Genomic DNA, 14,927 nt, shown 5'->3' on the forward strand with positions numbered 1-14,927 from the left:
TTATCAAATAAATGCAGCCTCAGTCAGAGTAAGAAACTGTGACTTATACAATATCTTGATCATTGTTGATAATGATATTTAAAAATCATCTTGTTACCTTCAGATCTTCCAGCAAGAGGCGCAACTGCAGGACACTACAGTGTGTGGGACCAGCAGGCGACAAGAGTGTGTGTGTGAGTGTGAGGAGTTTACGGAGTTTCTGCATTGTGTGTGTATAAAGCTGCCAGTGCTGTATGAGCCCTTCCACTAGAGCGCGCCGTTGAGCTGCTCTCTGCACCGCCCCCTGCCAGTGCTCTCTCAGCTGTGCCAGTTTTAACAGGAAGTCACTCCTGAGGGCACAGGCAAGGTGGTTAGTAAAACTACAAATCCTGCATTGAATTCCAGATATAAAACCTATAATATTTATAACAGTAGGACATTTCATGAAATACTATATTGCACTATGCTTCAAAAGTTTAGGGACAGTACAATTTCTTTCATGTTTTTTAAAGAAGTCTCTTATGCTCCCTAAAGCTGCATTTATTTGATCAAAAATGCATTAAAAACTGTAATATTGTGAAATATTATTACAGTTTTCTAATGTTATATATTTTAAAATGTATTTCTGTAATGGCTGACTACAGAGATGAATTTTCAGCATCTTTACTCATTTACTCAACCTTGCTGAAAGTCCTAATTTTTTTTTTTTAAATCACACTCTCCCCAAACTACTGAATGAAATTGTATATCACAAGCAATCATGCAAAACAGAGATTGAAAAAAGAGTTGTCACCTGTCCTCTACATCTCCCTTCTGCAACAGGAGGAGAGATTCACTGATCACAGAGTGAAGGATCTGATGGCCTAAAGACAACTCAGCCTGAAAACACTAGATAAAAAAGGACAGAAAGAGAAAGATAGATTTTTTTTTTGCATCTATTATCCATATGTGATGCATTTAGGGGGGTGTTGACTGTTGTACCTGGTGCGCGCGTTGTTGTTCTCTCAGTCCAGGGTAAGTTGATGCGATTTCAACAGCCAAACTGTCCTCCATGCGCTGTAGGAAAGCCAGCCAGCTCTCACATCTCTGCTCAAAGCTCTGCTGCTGGAGAGAGGCTGCCTGCAACTCACTAAACACACATTATACATAAACATTCATTATCCTTTGTGTTGAATCTGATATTAGTGTGTTTCTCAGGTGATCAGATCGTAAGTGCTGGTCACCTGCATTTCTCCTGAGCATGTGCGGAGGCCTGTGCCCACTTCCTGTTGAGGTGCTGAAGCCTCTGTGTGACAGGGTCACTGAGGGTCAGTCTGTAGCTAAGAGTGTTCATCAGATCCAGATCAGGAGAGAGAGAACTGACCTCCATCAGACCTGACTGTAAACAAGGAAATGCAGGAATTGTTAATAATGGGGATTTCTTAAATAAAGTGATGCGGTTGAGTTATGCATGTGTGTTTATCACCTGAGATATATCTGTAAGTTTGCTGTCCATCCGTTGCTTGCTTTCCCACTGCTGTAACTGTGTTTCGAGGGACTGGAATAACCTTTCAAATTCTTGAAATCGCTCAAAATCCTCCTGAACAAAGGACACACATGTTTTGAATTAAAGGAATAATAAAAAATTCTGTCATCATTTATTCACCCTCATGGTTTCCAATGACTTACAGACTACTATTATGATACTTAATGGTGTTGTTATTGTGGGGGTGGGGTGGGGGTTGTTGTAATATGTGCAGACCATGGACATATTATACATAAATAACAACAGATGAGTTTTGCAGGAAATGAAATTGTGTACATACTTCAAACACTTCAATGCTTATTAAAACACAGAGGAGTGTAGGTCTTACCTTCATGTGTTCAATTCTTCCTTTCAGAGTCTGTTCTAGCTGCAGGTAACCACGTGTTAACAAACGGCATTCTGATCTGATGAAAACAGCATCCTCATCATCCATCTGTTCAGTCAGATCCTTAGATACTTCAAGCACTTCATTCAAATCGGTCTGAAGAGTCTCTGAGCATTTCTGTAATACCTAAAAGGAGGAAATAAGGACAATAACAGTCCAAAAGTCTTAATACTTTTAATATTGTATGATATGATATGATATAGACTTTGACGTTGCATTATAGATCATTAATCAGCAATCTTTTAATAATATTAAAAGTAATATTATATTGTAATATATTGCCTGCTTTATTACTCATCTAGAAATAATGCATAATAATTTCATCTTGCTTTTACATAATAACTATTCTTATTTAAAAAAAAAAAAAATCCCAGATTTTCATTGTGGTCTGGACCCCTTTAACTGTGTGTGTGTGTGTGTGTGTGTTTAAATAGATGGTTATCTGTGCCTTTGCACTGTACTCACAGTCTTCAGCTCTGCCATGCTGTGTGTGAGTTGTTTATTGTCAGCAGGTGTTTTGGTGTGTGTCTTGAGCTGCTCTTTGAGATGTTGGAGCTGCTCTGAGCATGAGCAACTAACATCAGAGTATCTCTGCCACACTTTCAGAAGACTTTGTGTCCTCTGAAAGGTGTGTTTGACCTTTTCCTTCACCTCTGACCACCTACAGGGTGACACAATGGGAAGGAGCTTGAACATTTACTGTACAAACACATTCGCATTGCTTTGCTGGTATGTGTGAAGTCGAACCTTGCTTTTTCTTTTTCTAGGTGCTCTGATAACACCTGGGCAGAGTCTGGGCTAATTCCACCAATAAGAATTGTTGTTGTCTTGGTAAGATCCTCCCACTGGCTGTCAATTTCGTTTGTCTCTGCTTTTAAGACCTGCAGATATAATTTGTTTTCATATACATTATATATCTCTCTCAAACAAAAGGGTTACTTTTAAGTTAACAGATTTGACACATTTAAAAAAAATTCAATAATATTTAATCAAATATTTAAATTCAATAAAATATATCATACTGTGACCAATCAGAAAAAAACAAAAAACAAAATGTGATTTATTGACAGCACCTGTATCTTATCAATGTTGTTCTGGAGGGCAGAGAGGGAGGGCAGAGGGGCGTGGCAGTACTCCAGTGATTGGCAGATCCTCATTGTGTTTAAAACTGCCTGACTCCTCCCACTTTCAAACTGAGACCACACCTTACACAGCTCTTTCAATGAATCCCCAAGGACTGTACTCTAGAAAGATTTATTATTAAAATACTAATTAAACAAGTATACTCAAGAGTGTTTATCAATATTTCATTTTTTTTAATCCATAGGAATAAGTTTTTGTCTCCATACCTGCTGAGAGAGGTCAGTCAAAGATTGTGAAAGATTGTGAGCTTTTGAGAGGAAGTCTTTATTCCTGTCATCTTCATCAGTGGTAAGTCTCCTCTTCCTCAGCTCAGCAAGTTCTGAGAATTTAGACTTCAACTTATCCCCCAGCTCCTGAGAATGAAAGAATGACAAATAAACTTCCTATAAAATGTAATATAAATAAATTCCAATTAAAAAAGTAGGTGAGCATCAACATAATCAGTTACCATAACCAGAAAATATCAGCCACTCACTTCACAATCCTTCAGACTCCTCTCTGCAAATGAGCGACTGATGGGTCTTTCGGCCAATCGCATCCATTGTTTTTGACCTTTGACCCAGTGCTGTAGGATTTGGAGTTTGTTATCTTGCTCTACACGCATCCTCACCTCATCTTCAGCATGTTGGATCTGAGAAACACAATATAAACCATGTTAATCTGAATTGGTTAGCAGAATAATAATAATAATAATAATAACATTAAACTCACCAGTGTGTTCAGGTGATCTTGTAGAGTTTTCCAGCGCAGATTGACGTGTCCCAGGTTTTCAGCAAATGCAGTGTGTTTGTACCTGCTTGTGTGAGAGTCAAAAGCAGCCTGCTTCAGCTCACACTGATTAATAAAGTCAAGAGACATCTGCTGACATGCCATCTCTCTCTTCATCCCCTAGACAGAAAGAGAATAAGAGACAGGTATGACCAAAACTATATATATATAGTCAGCATCAGTAAATTCATTTGTATTTGCTAAATGTTACTTTCTAAGCTTTTTTTTTTGTACTTTGCACTTTTTAATTTCATGCAGCTAAGCTGCAAACATTTTGGCAATGCAAAATTACACAGTTTTGTCAAGTCAGTAAAGCACAAACTGAAGTTGAAAGAGAAGAGAAAGAGAAAGTTAATTACACTGGCATATATTTTTCTTTAGTTATTTTCATCGTTTTTTATTTGTGTTATTTATCTAAGCTTTCTAAGTGTAGTCTGCATTTTATTTTATTGTATTTTATTTTATTTTAATATTGTATCTTACAGCGCTTTAGCTCTGTTTTAAGGCAAAAAATGGCAATGCAGATGTATGATTTTAATGCTAATAAACCACAATAAATTGAAAATGTAATTAAAGAGAAAAGAACCGTTCAATTATTACTAAATTTGTAATGTCTTCCTTTTTGTTTTATTTGTACTTTATATATTTATTTTACTATAACTGAATAAATTGCTTTCAGATTTTAGTTATTTTATAATAATTGTATTAACATGTGCTGATTTCTTTACTATTTGTTATTTTTTTCAAGAAAAACAATAATCTGTTATTTTGCACTGTTGTTTAATTTTGGTGAAAATAAAATCCAAACCGAAGATAAGTATTTTTTGTGCTAATTATTGGATTTTTTTATTGATAGAGGGATAAAACACAAGCAAGGTACCTGATATGTTCTGAGCAGGTGTGTGAACTCGGCAGCAGTCCAGGTGTTGTGACCCTCTCGTTCAGCTGCCTGTAACCTGCTCTCAGCACCCGTAATCCAGCCACACACATCAGCCAGCAGTCCTTCAGGAGACAGGCTCTCCACCACACTCTGAGAGAGACAAAGAGAACAGAGAAATAGGCATAAAGAAAGATGAAAGTGATAAACAGAGGTGGAGAGAATAGAGAAGAAGGGGTGACACATGTAATCAAAGAAGAAAGAGAGACCTGATAATGGATAATAACTATCCTCAAAGATTTCATCAACTTCTCAGTAATACAGTAAAGCATGCCTGGATGGCTACTGTACCTGACCTCCAAGATAAATTTTTATACACAATGTTCTCCTTCAGAGAGACAATGCTCCAAACAGAAGAACACAAAACTGAGGGGGTCTTTATTTCCAAAGATGCAGAATGTAGTTAGTAATGGAGTAAAATGTACCTGATGCAGTTCCTGTTGGACGACAGGAATATGTTTCTGTATTTCCACCCAGTCTTGCTCCACCTGAGACAGCTGGGACTGTAGAGTCAGAAGAACTGGGGACAGAAGCATCTCTTGTTTTACAGCTAAATCGAATAGAGATGAGGTTGGTTCCTCAAAGATAACACCTTCATTTGTGATCTTTCCATCTGATTCTTCCGTGGTAGAAAGAATTTCTTCTGAGAAGATGTTTTGAATAGAGGAAACATTGGTTTCTGAAGGTAAGGGGACATCTATAGATGAGGAGTCTTCAGGGTTGTTATCTAGGACAATGGAGGTTCGGTTGCTAGTTTCACTTGGCTGTAGGTCTTCAGGGGTTGTTGTATTTCCAGAGGGAGTGGAGGTTCTTGGAGCACTGGTGCTTCTGCTGATCTTCTGTGTCTCAATGTTCTGCTCTCTTTCATTGAGGAACAGGATCAAAGATCCAGAACTGATCAATGATGCCTTCAGGGCCGATTTCACCTCTAGCTCCTTCATGAACTCCTGTGTCAAAAACATCAAACCAACTGCCATGCTTCAAAACATACCTAACCAGCATACAGATATGCTGTTTTTTTCAACTGGGTTTATGTCGCTTCTGTAAATAGTCATTACGTTTTTAATCATCTTATTGTTCAAAATAATCTAAACTAAAAACAAATGATTAGAATCACTGGTTGACTGACTGTGAAGTGCTGAAAATGGGAGAGGGTGTCCACTTCCTGTTCAGCTGTGGTCATGTGATCTCTCCATGAATGAAGGCGCTCTCGGGCTTGTCGCATCCACTCATTCAGAGCTTCTGAATCACTTTGGTACCTGGAAAAATGTGTAATGGCAACTCTTAATATTTTTTTTCCTTTGTGTGAATTTCCATCTCTTAGTCTTCCTACACAACTCTCTCTTAATAAACATAATTTAGTGTGTACATACGGCTCAAAATATTTTGATTTTGAAAGACTGATAGCATAGAATTCTGCACATTGTTTAATGAAATGGCAAGAATTCTTTTAGAGTTGAAACTCTGGTTGACTTAATTTTACCCACATCATTCATTTTTACCTTTTCCAAAGCTTTTTAAGATGGTGGGTGGAGCATAGTCCTTGCTCCACCCTCCTCTGAAGTGCAGCCAATCGCTGTTCCAGTTTTGATGTAGACACACCCACTATGCATATAGACACACCCATCTCACTACTAGAAATCTGCTCCTGCTGTCTGCTGCCCTCATCCAGAACCAGACTGATCCGAGCTCTGTTCTTCTCCAGAACCGCCAGCACACTCTATCACAAACAACATGAAGTATTCGAGGATCTTCAAAATTGCATGCATTCTGTCTTAAAGGTATATATTATGTGTGTCAGTTAACTATATATAAGTCTAACTAAACCATTACTTGATAGACAGAAATATTCTCGTCGAGCTGCTCCTCCGTTTGGTCCTGCAGAGGTGTTATGGGAAGTTGAGTCTCTAATCTCTGTAGAAGCGTTTCTAACCAGGACTGATTTTCATCCCAGTGAGTGCAAACCTGAAATACATCAAACTCCTTATCAAGGGCAGAGAAGTATTAACAAAAAACATATTAAAATCTGCTGTTGGTCATTCAGTCTACAAGTGAATTTAGTCATGCACTCATCAATCCCATTCGTTTGTTGTCTCTTTTCCATTTTTGTATCTTCTTGGCTAATGCAACTTTCAATACAGAAAAAACTGTAAAAAGTTTCTTGATTTTTTTTACTCTTGTACCTGCAGCGCTAAGTGCAGCACTGTACCGACAGCCTGAGCCTGCTGCAGGACACTGGACACTTGACGTTCAACCTCAGACACTTCAGTCTCCCAGCCAGAGGAGGCGCTGTCTGGCATCCGCACACTCAGTTGCTGCAGTCTCCTCAGGTGGGCACCCAGAGACAGGAAAAACGCCTATACATTTACAAAGTTAGTTAGTTAGTTAGTTTTTTTGTATTTGAGCAGCTGATTAATTTGTGTGTGTATTTAGCTAGGATGTTTGAAGGTGTGTGATATGTTTACCGTGTGTGTGTTGAGGTGTGTCTGTATTTGTGCTGGATTCCTGAGCTCCAGCTGAGAGGTGCAGGCGAGTTTCTCTCCTCCGATCGTCAGAAGCATCTGCAGACCCTTCAGGATTTTTTCACTCATCTTCTGCTCATCTAGACTCCACTGCACAACTCCACAGCGTTGCTCTAGATCACTCCAAACACTCTCCAATACCGCCTACAGAGAGTGTATTTTACAAATTAATATGTATTTTATTATATTGAATAAATTCTGACTTTAATTACAAGTGTGTCCCATGCTTGCTGACAGGAAATTAATTGTAATTTAAGAGACATTTTTTAATAAATTCTGCTTGCTGCACATCCATACCTCCAGTGTGCTGATCTGCTGTGTGAGGGACGAAGGTTGATCTCGACTCTCTGTCTCTTCTTTAAGTTCTGCCAACTTTCTCTCACTCTGCTCCACTTCCTGTTTCCATCCAGTGATGGCCTTCATGTGGAATCACAAATACAGAAAGGTCAAAATCTTCAAATTCAGGAACTTTAATGGTGTTATACAACATATCTGCACTAACAAAGTAATGTGGATCAAAACTAATAAGAAAAACTGCTTCTGGTGCAATTCTAACTAGCATTATGAGTGGGTTTCAGAGCAAACATTATAACTTATTAAATGCAGAGAGGTGAAGTGGCACCGAAGTCAGCAAATGTACACTGAAGACATCAGTATTTTTCTTGCAGAAATGTTAAAGAGTATTATTTCTCCAGTAGTGTTTAATATGCACACACTCATCCTGATGTGTTGCAAGCTATGCTATTCATAGGCTCGTGTGCTTACCTGCAGCTGTGTTTGAAGGTCACAGTGGGTTTCTCCATTAGTTGTAGGGAGAAGGACTGACGTATTAGTTAGTACTGAGTCATGCAGGTCTTTCACTCTCTTCTGCAGGGTTCGACACACAAGGAAATATTAAAAAATGAGTCATGCTTGATAAAAAGTGTCAAAATAAAAGTACAAAAGAGTATAAATATATAAGAGATAGAATTATGGGATCACACACGAGACTGGAAAGAACATTATGTCCGACATTATGATGACAAGTTGTTTCGTAACAAACAAGTGTGAGGTTTTGTGACAGTTATGAAGGCGAGACATCCGAAGGTTTGGGGTGTTAAAACCTGCAAAAATGTAACTGCTGCTAACACATAACACTGTAAACACATAAGCACAAGTTTTCTGAACCATGTTTCTAGTAACTTAAACTGCAGGGGAATTTTTAAGTGACTGCACACACATCTCATCACTTTGTGTTGGTAATAAGCAAATAAAAGTCTGACCTGCAGTTGAGTCGTGTGTTTTAATCGTTCCTGTAGCTGCTCCTGTTTATCAGCCAGAGTCTTTTGAATGTCACATACACACTGCCTCAGCAGGTCAAAACAAGTGGAGGTCTCTGATATCGCTGAATCCAAACCTAACAACTTTATGACCTCTGACCCATGGGAGGTCAATATGGCACCCAAGGAGATCAGCTCTGAAGATAAACCCTATAAATCAGAGAAGAAATGAGGAGTAATGGATTAATTAGGTGACAGACTGATGGTCTTATGGATGGACAGATAGACTGATGGTCTGATGGATAGCTGAATACCTGTAGCTGCTCTAATTGGCTTAATAAGTCAGAGTTTAAGGTTGCTGGCTGAAACCTAAGAGTGTGTGTGAGAGAGTTGAGAGTGAGATCGACTCCACTCAACACCTCAAATAAACCTTCATCCAGAGACTGATGATCCTGCACACAGAAAGATCAGTTAAATATATCAGTTATCGAGTTGGAAAGTATTGACTGAATGTGTACTCTGATCTTTAAAAGAGAGTTTCATGTTATGCTACGTATCTTTTTAAAATGTTAACCTCTGTGTCATGTGTGTTTGTTACTGACACCTTTGTTACTGCTGAGTTTTGCAGTTCTTTGAGTTGTGAGATGTTGGATTGAATCTCCTGAAGACAGAAAGAAACAGCAGCTCCGCTCCACAAACACACAGATGGAGCGAGGATCTGTTCACACACACAAACATCACAATGTTCTTTACTTAAAATAACTCCCACAATAAAATTACTACACATTAAACATTAGCAAACAGAAACTTTAAATAAACATCTGGAGAAAACCAGGAGTGTTCAGACCTCAGATGGATCCTGATCTTTATCTCCACCTTGCTCTGTCTCTGCTGTCTTGGTCAGTCTGCTGCAGAGGTGTGTCCACTTCCTGTGGACTGCTAACTCTACTTCCTGTCTTTTGTCTTCATTTTCTGGTAAGGGGCTGCAGACACGGAGTGTTAAATGGCTACAAAGTCTAGGCATATAGTAGTATAAATAGGGGTGTGTATTTAGATACCCTTCATATTGATCTGCGCTCTGGCTCTGTGTTTGGGCTCTGCTGCCTTGAATTGCAATAGCTTTAGTTAGATCCCTCTGTTCATTCAATCCATGCTCCAGTTCCTTAAACAGACAAAGAAAGTGATAATAATCGACTGATATGACTTAAATTTATTAGACTTAAAAGCATTAGAACAGGTTAAAAATAAGTAATGTATTGTAATTTAGGACATTATTTTCCAGCAGAAGTGTCTTTTCTTTTTTTTTTTAACTATTTTAAAGTGTGTGAATGAATGTGTGCATTACCCTTTGTTGTTGAAGGCTGCTCTGTCTGAACAGTTTGGTTTTGGAAGAACTCAACATCTCTTGCACACTGTTGCTGCGCGTTAACCTGGCCTGCAGGGGGCGCTGACTCTCAACATGCACCTGCAGACAGAGACAGACCGAAACATAACACCTCACACAGCCATATTTTCACTGCCTCTCACTAGCAACACTACTACAGTAGATTTAATACCTCAGAATCAGGAAATGAGAAAATCAGCCGCAATTAGCATGCTAATGATCCCTTTCTGACATCACATGCAATCTGTTTATTAAGTACACCTGGATTACGCTGTCCCCAACATATAAAAAACAGACACTTTGTGGCTAATTCTGGATAAATTAGTGTATATGTGTGTACCTGATCTTCGCCGTGTCTCTCTTGCAGCTCTAACTGGACTATCACCAGTCTGTTCTTCAGCAGCTGCAGTTTGGTGTTGAGTGATTCAGCCTCATGTTGCTCCAGTTCTTTCAATCCACACACAGGAAGACTGGAGATCCTCTGTTCAATCTCCACAAGAATTGTCTAGACGAATGAAAAAACAAAAACACAATTACAAATCAACATACTGTACACTCAAACTAAATTCTAAATCACTCTAACACAGCAAACTGACAACAAGAAGTAACAAAAAACACCTATTAAAGCTGAGGTTCACGATAGAGAAAATACAATCAATCAAAAGTAATAAACACAATAAAGATCAGAGTCCACCTTAGAGAATAAACTAGCAGGGTTGAGAGGCAGGTGGCAGGTGTTTGATGCACCATTTGGCACATTTCACACAACACTTGTACGGAAAAACAAATATGAACAAAAATCTCATTAATAATCCAACACACAGACTTTAGATTGGGATCGATCAGTGTCTGTCCAGCTGTACATCCTGCAGCAAATACTGAGCGCACACAGCACATCATTTGTATTAATAACTTAATGACGATTCCTTGATGATGATAATTATCATAACTTAAAGGGATAATTCATTCAAAAATGACAATTTGAGTTTATTCTATCATTCTGCGATTATTTTTCTAAGAAGAAAGACAAAATTCAGATATAAGCTCATAATTAGGAGGAAAAAGTCTGAATTGTGAGATAAAAAGTTACATTTACTTTGACATTTTTTAATCCCTCAGTGGAAACAAACTTCCTTAGCTTTTAAATGACCTGAGGATGAATAAATGATCACAGAATTGTAATTTTTGGGTGAACTATCCCTTTAACACCCACTTGACCAGAACCTAATGTATAAAAATGATCAGATATATTTCCTACAGGCCAGTTGATTCCTGCATACGATGGCTTCTGGTGAGTTTAAGTGGTAGTTATAACAGTTTACCAGGTCACTGTGCTGGAGCTCAGCTGAATCTCTGAATCTTTGATGAAGGAGTAGGGTTACACACAAAGGTGAGTGCACTGCATATCTGGTTTAACCACTTTAAAATGACGTCAAATGTCTAAATATAAAGAATCCAAAGTAAATTTGCATACCCAAAGCCTAGCATGACCTCAGCTTTAGTCAGGCAGAAGCTGGTGAACTTTGCATACAGTAGACCTCATTAATAATATCAGCTCTAACTTCATTAATGAGACACATGACCTCCTCCAAATAACCCAATGAGATGGAATGTTCAATGCCAAGCTCAATAAATCAGCAGAGCATAAACATCTGTATTCCTTTTAGGCTTCAAGACACACTGAAAAAGATCTGACAGCCTAAATTATTAGATTTAAATGAGAAACCTACAAGGAACTGGAAGAAAAAAATATTGCATCAGCACTTGACAGATAAGATATCTTTAAGTGAGCACTCAATAACTGAAATATCTGCATAGAGTGTTTCCTTAAGAAAAGAGAAGTTGAAATTCATGATGCATTGACACGTGCCATGTGGGTTTACAGACATGCTCATGCATGTTGTATATAACATGTATGTGTGTTTAAAAGAGAATAAAATAGTTAAAGGATAGAGATAAAGAGATAAAGGAAAAAAAGAAGCAGGCATTGATGTGTGTCCACTCCACCCGAAAAGTAAATAACAGACTCATATTATTTTGGTTCACTCAGCCATGTATAGTTTTGCCCACTCACTCACTTACTGTACACTTGCACTTCCAATGCTTATAAACACACACATACAAGTTATTAACTCAGCGATTCAGTGCTAAGATTTACCTGCAGTGATTTAACATCAAGAGCAAAAGCAGTTATCCATCATCAAATAAGACAATAAAACAAAATACATTTATTTTTTTCCATAATCATTGAAACCAAACAAATCTAATCTGCTCCTGACTGTGTTTCAGCCAATCTGTATTTTTGTACACTGTAACTATTATTCTAAACAAATAATACATTTTCAGCCTAAGTTAAAATTGATTTTGGCAGTCTATTAATCATAAAAACTGCACTGGGTTTAAATGTACATCATGAGTGTGTACATCTTATGACCTGTGATTACCGCCATCGGCAAACACTTAGATCTCCAAGCAATAAAAGAGTTTTCAGCCGTAAAACACTGCAGAAAAAGACCGACAATGAAAGAGCAAGGCACAAAGAAAAAGACATGATTATACAGCAGAGAACAGATTTCTACAGAAAATGATAATTATGTCTTTTAAAGTTTTATTGAACTGAACAGTTTTTTTTTTTTTTACAGACAGAAACAATTAGAAGAAGATAGTATATGATAGTGTCAGATTGGTCTGTAATACTCATGGCAGGTTTAGAGGCAACTCTATTTTGAACAGAGCCAAATATATAACCAGGCTCAATGTGTAACAGATCTCAGCTCTGAGCACTTCCTGTTCTGCTTAATCAACATCAGCAACAACAGAGGCAGAGGGTATATGTGTATGTTTTGTCATTTAAAAAAAAATTATATAGATTTTAGTTATTTTTATTTCAGTTTTACATTAATTTAGGACATTAATTTAGAGAAATGTTGCCTTGGCTGAAATTCTTATATTTTGTTTCAGTTAACCCTTATTTCAAATGGTTTTAATGATAATACTTTATTCTAAACACCAATTTTCACAATTAACTAGTTGCTTATTAGCATGCATATTACTAGTATACTTGCTGTTTATTAGTACCTATGAAATACATATTAATACCTAATTCCCCATGACTATAGTTTAGATCCTAGCCCATATCTAACCTTAGCAACTACCTTACTAACTATAAACAAGCAGCTCTCAGCTATTACTCTTAAGTAATAGTGAATAGTCTTCCCTATTCTAATGTGTAACCGTTTTAGTTAACTATAATCACAACAATATTTATTTAAAGTCACAGGCAGAGATAAATCAAATATTAAAACATTTCCTTGACCTTTGAAATTCAGGTATATGTGTGTGCGATCACCTGGCAGTTGTGAAGTTGTTGTTCAATGCAGTGCTGCATGGCTGTGTCCTGTGCTTGCTGTCTTGACCCCTCTAGACTGACCTGTGCTCTCTCCAGACACAGCTCCAGCTGCTCAGCCCTCTCACGGCAGGCATGGAGTAGCCATCCACCCGAGCCCCCAGCTTCACCTGTGGCCTGGACAATCATACACAACAGCAGCTCAGAGCCAGATGTACATGAAGAGAGAAAAGAAAATCACGAGGCAGGGGAAGGATAATAGAAGAAGACAGGTAAAGGTAGAGACAGGTGTACTGAGAGAGAGAGAGAGAGAGAGAGAGAGAGAGAGAACACCTGCTCTGGCTGACTGCAGCACAAACTCACAAACACACACTGGGTGTGTCCTCTGACCCAGAGACAAACAAACTTTCACACTCTCACACACTCTGCTTTCTTTCTCTCTCTCAGTTTCTGTCTTACACAGGTTTAACCCCCTTGCTTGTTTCTCTGCCCCCTGGTGCAGTCTTTCTCTTAATAAACTGTCTCAGCTTTCATACCAGTCATTGTCATGTAGCTTCTTTGGCGCTCTCTCGCTCTCTCTCTCTCTCTCTCTCTCTGTCTGTCCCTGGTTCTCTCCACCCACCTGCGGCTACAACTACTTCCTGGAATGTCGTCACTTTTTCGAGGGCAGCTTGTGTGTCAAGAAACACACTCACATACACATTGAGGAACTATACTTTTGCCGTGCACAGGCTCAAATGGCATAGTTTATATTTCACCCTTTATTCGATTCCATTACAATTCACCTCTTTCCAAAACCCTGCTTTTGTCACAGAATATCTTAATTTATTGGAAATACTGCAATTCATGGAATTGTACTTTTTCTTCCATATATCAGAAATACAGCCACATATACTAGACAGGACCTAAAACAATCATTTAAGAATCAACCACCATAACCTATGGTGAAATGTGTCCCCCTCAGTGTCCTTTGGTGGTTATAGTCCTGGGTCATATTTGATCAAAATCTTTTCGTGATTTTTTTGCTTTGTACTATGAAAACATGCTTTCTGAAATCCAAACTTCCTTCCCAGTTCACAGAGACTTTTTATTAAAAGCTTGTTGACGTCAGACCAACATATTTCAACACTGGACTACCCATATTTACATCATCGCTTATTCCGTGGGTAAGCTAATGAGGAAGCAGGTTTTCTATAGTACATACCAAAATGACCAAAATTTTTTTTTTCATATGTAAAAAGGGTATTTATATACAAGTATTAAAGTCACAACAAAAAAAGGCCTGCTCGATTCTAACAATCAGAGAGTGAAATGATCATAAATAAACTAAATCAAGACTTTTTGATGTAAAATAAAATAAATGTTTTTTGCAGAAAAAATACAAGTTGATTAGTTCTGACTATTTTCTGCATATGAGTGGATTCCTGATTTTGTACAGAGTTTCTTTAACATGGTAATAGTAATAATACCAAATATTAATAATAGGACATATCGAGCTGTTAATTATTAACAACCAACAATTAATGATTAATGAAGCATTATTTTTAAGGAAATACCTGGTTGCAAAGGTAAATTCCTGTTACTGAATCCAATCTTTGAGATCTCAGACTGCAAGAATAGCTACAGTATGAGTAGTCTATTCTAGTGTAAGAAACAGAAATATTTCTCCTTTGGGTGAG

General features: G+C 37.9%; 1 protein-coding gene across 19 annotated transcripts in view; it reads right to left on the reverse strand.

Annotated features, from left to right (window-relative positions):
* syne2b (spectrin repeat containing, nuclear envelope 2b) overlaps nt 1-14,927 on the reverse strand; it is a 92,126-nt gene that overhangs the window by 22,842 nt on the left and 54,357 nt on the right. For 18 of the 19 annotated variants that reach the window (XM_026223696.1, XM_026223703.1, XM_026223700.1 and 15 more), the window contains 29 exons: nt 13,252-13,425; nt 10,243-10,407; nt 9,864-9,983; nt 9,577-9,680; nt 9,366-9,501; nt 9,123-9,236; nt 8,833-8,970; nt 8,522-8,728; nt 8,025-8,126; nt 7,557-7,676; nt 7,203-7,403; nt 6,921-7,094; nt 6,571-6,702; nt 6,240-6,457; nt 5,867-5,996; nt 5,163-5,684; nt 4,681-4,830; nt 3,744-3,920; nt 3,508-3,663; nt 3,239-3,385; nt 2,963-3,133; nt 2,637-2,770; nt 2,355-2,550; nt 1,833-2,015; nt 1,445-1,558; nt 1,203-1,357; nt 961-1,108; nt 773-867; nt 98-329 (listed from right to left, as the gene is read on the reverse strand). In XM_026223696.1, the coding sequence (XP_026079481.1) occupies nt 98-329; nt 773-867; nt 961-1,108; nt 1,203-1,357; nt 1,445-1,558; nt 1,833-2,015; nt 2,355-2,550; nt 2,637-2,770; nt 2,963-3,133; nt 3,239-3,385; nt 3,508-3,663; nt 3,744-3,920; nt 4,681-4,830; nt 5,163-5,684; nt 5,867-5,996; nt 6,240-6,457; nt 6,571-6,702; nt 6,921-7,094; nt 7,203-7,403; nt 7,557-7,676; nt 8,025-8,126; nt 8,522-8,728; nt 8,833-8,970; nt 9,123-9,236; nt 9,366-9,501; nt 9,577-9,680; nt 9,864-9,983; nt 10,243-10,407; nt 13,252-13,425 (4,815 nt within the window). The remainder of the gene's footprint in view (nt 1-97; nt 330-772; nt 868-960; nt 1,109-1,202; nt 1,358-1,444; nt 1,559-1,832; nt 2,016-2,354; nt 2,551-2,636; nt 2,771-2,962; nt 3,134-3,238; nt 3,386-3,507; nt 3,664-3,743; nt 3,921-4,680; nt 4,831-5,162; nt 5,685-5,866; nt 5,997-6,239; nt 6,458-6,570; nt 6,703-6,920; nt 7,095-7,202; nt 7,404-7,556; nt 7,677-8,024; nt 8,127-8,521; nt 8,729-8,832; nt 8,971-9,122; nt 9,237-9,365; nt 9,502-9,576; nt 9,681-9,863; nt 9,984-10,242; nt 10,408-13,251; nt 13,426-14,927) is intronic. The other variant, XM_026223691.1, reaches the window with a different exon arrangement.

The sequence above is a fragment of the Carassius auratus genome, chromosome 38 (genome assembly GCF_003368295.1).
Source record: "Carassius auratus strain Wakin chromosome 38, ASM336829v1, whole genome shotgun sequence".
Taxonomy (NCBI): Eukaryota; Metazoa; Chordata; class Actinopteri; order Cypriniformes; family Cyprinidae; genus Carassius; species Carassius auratus.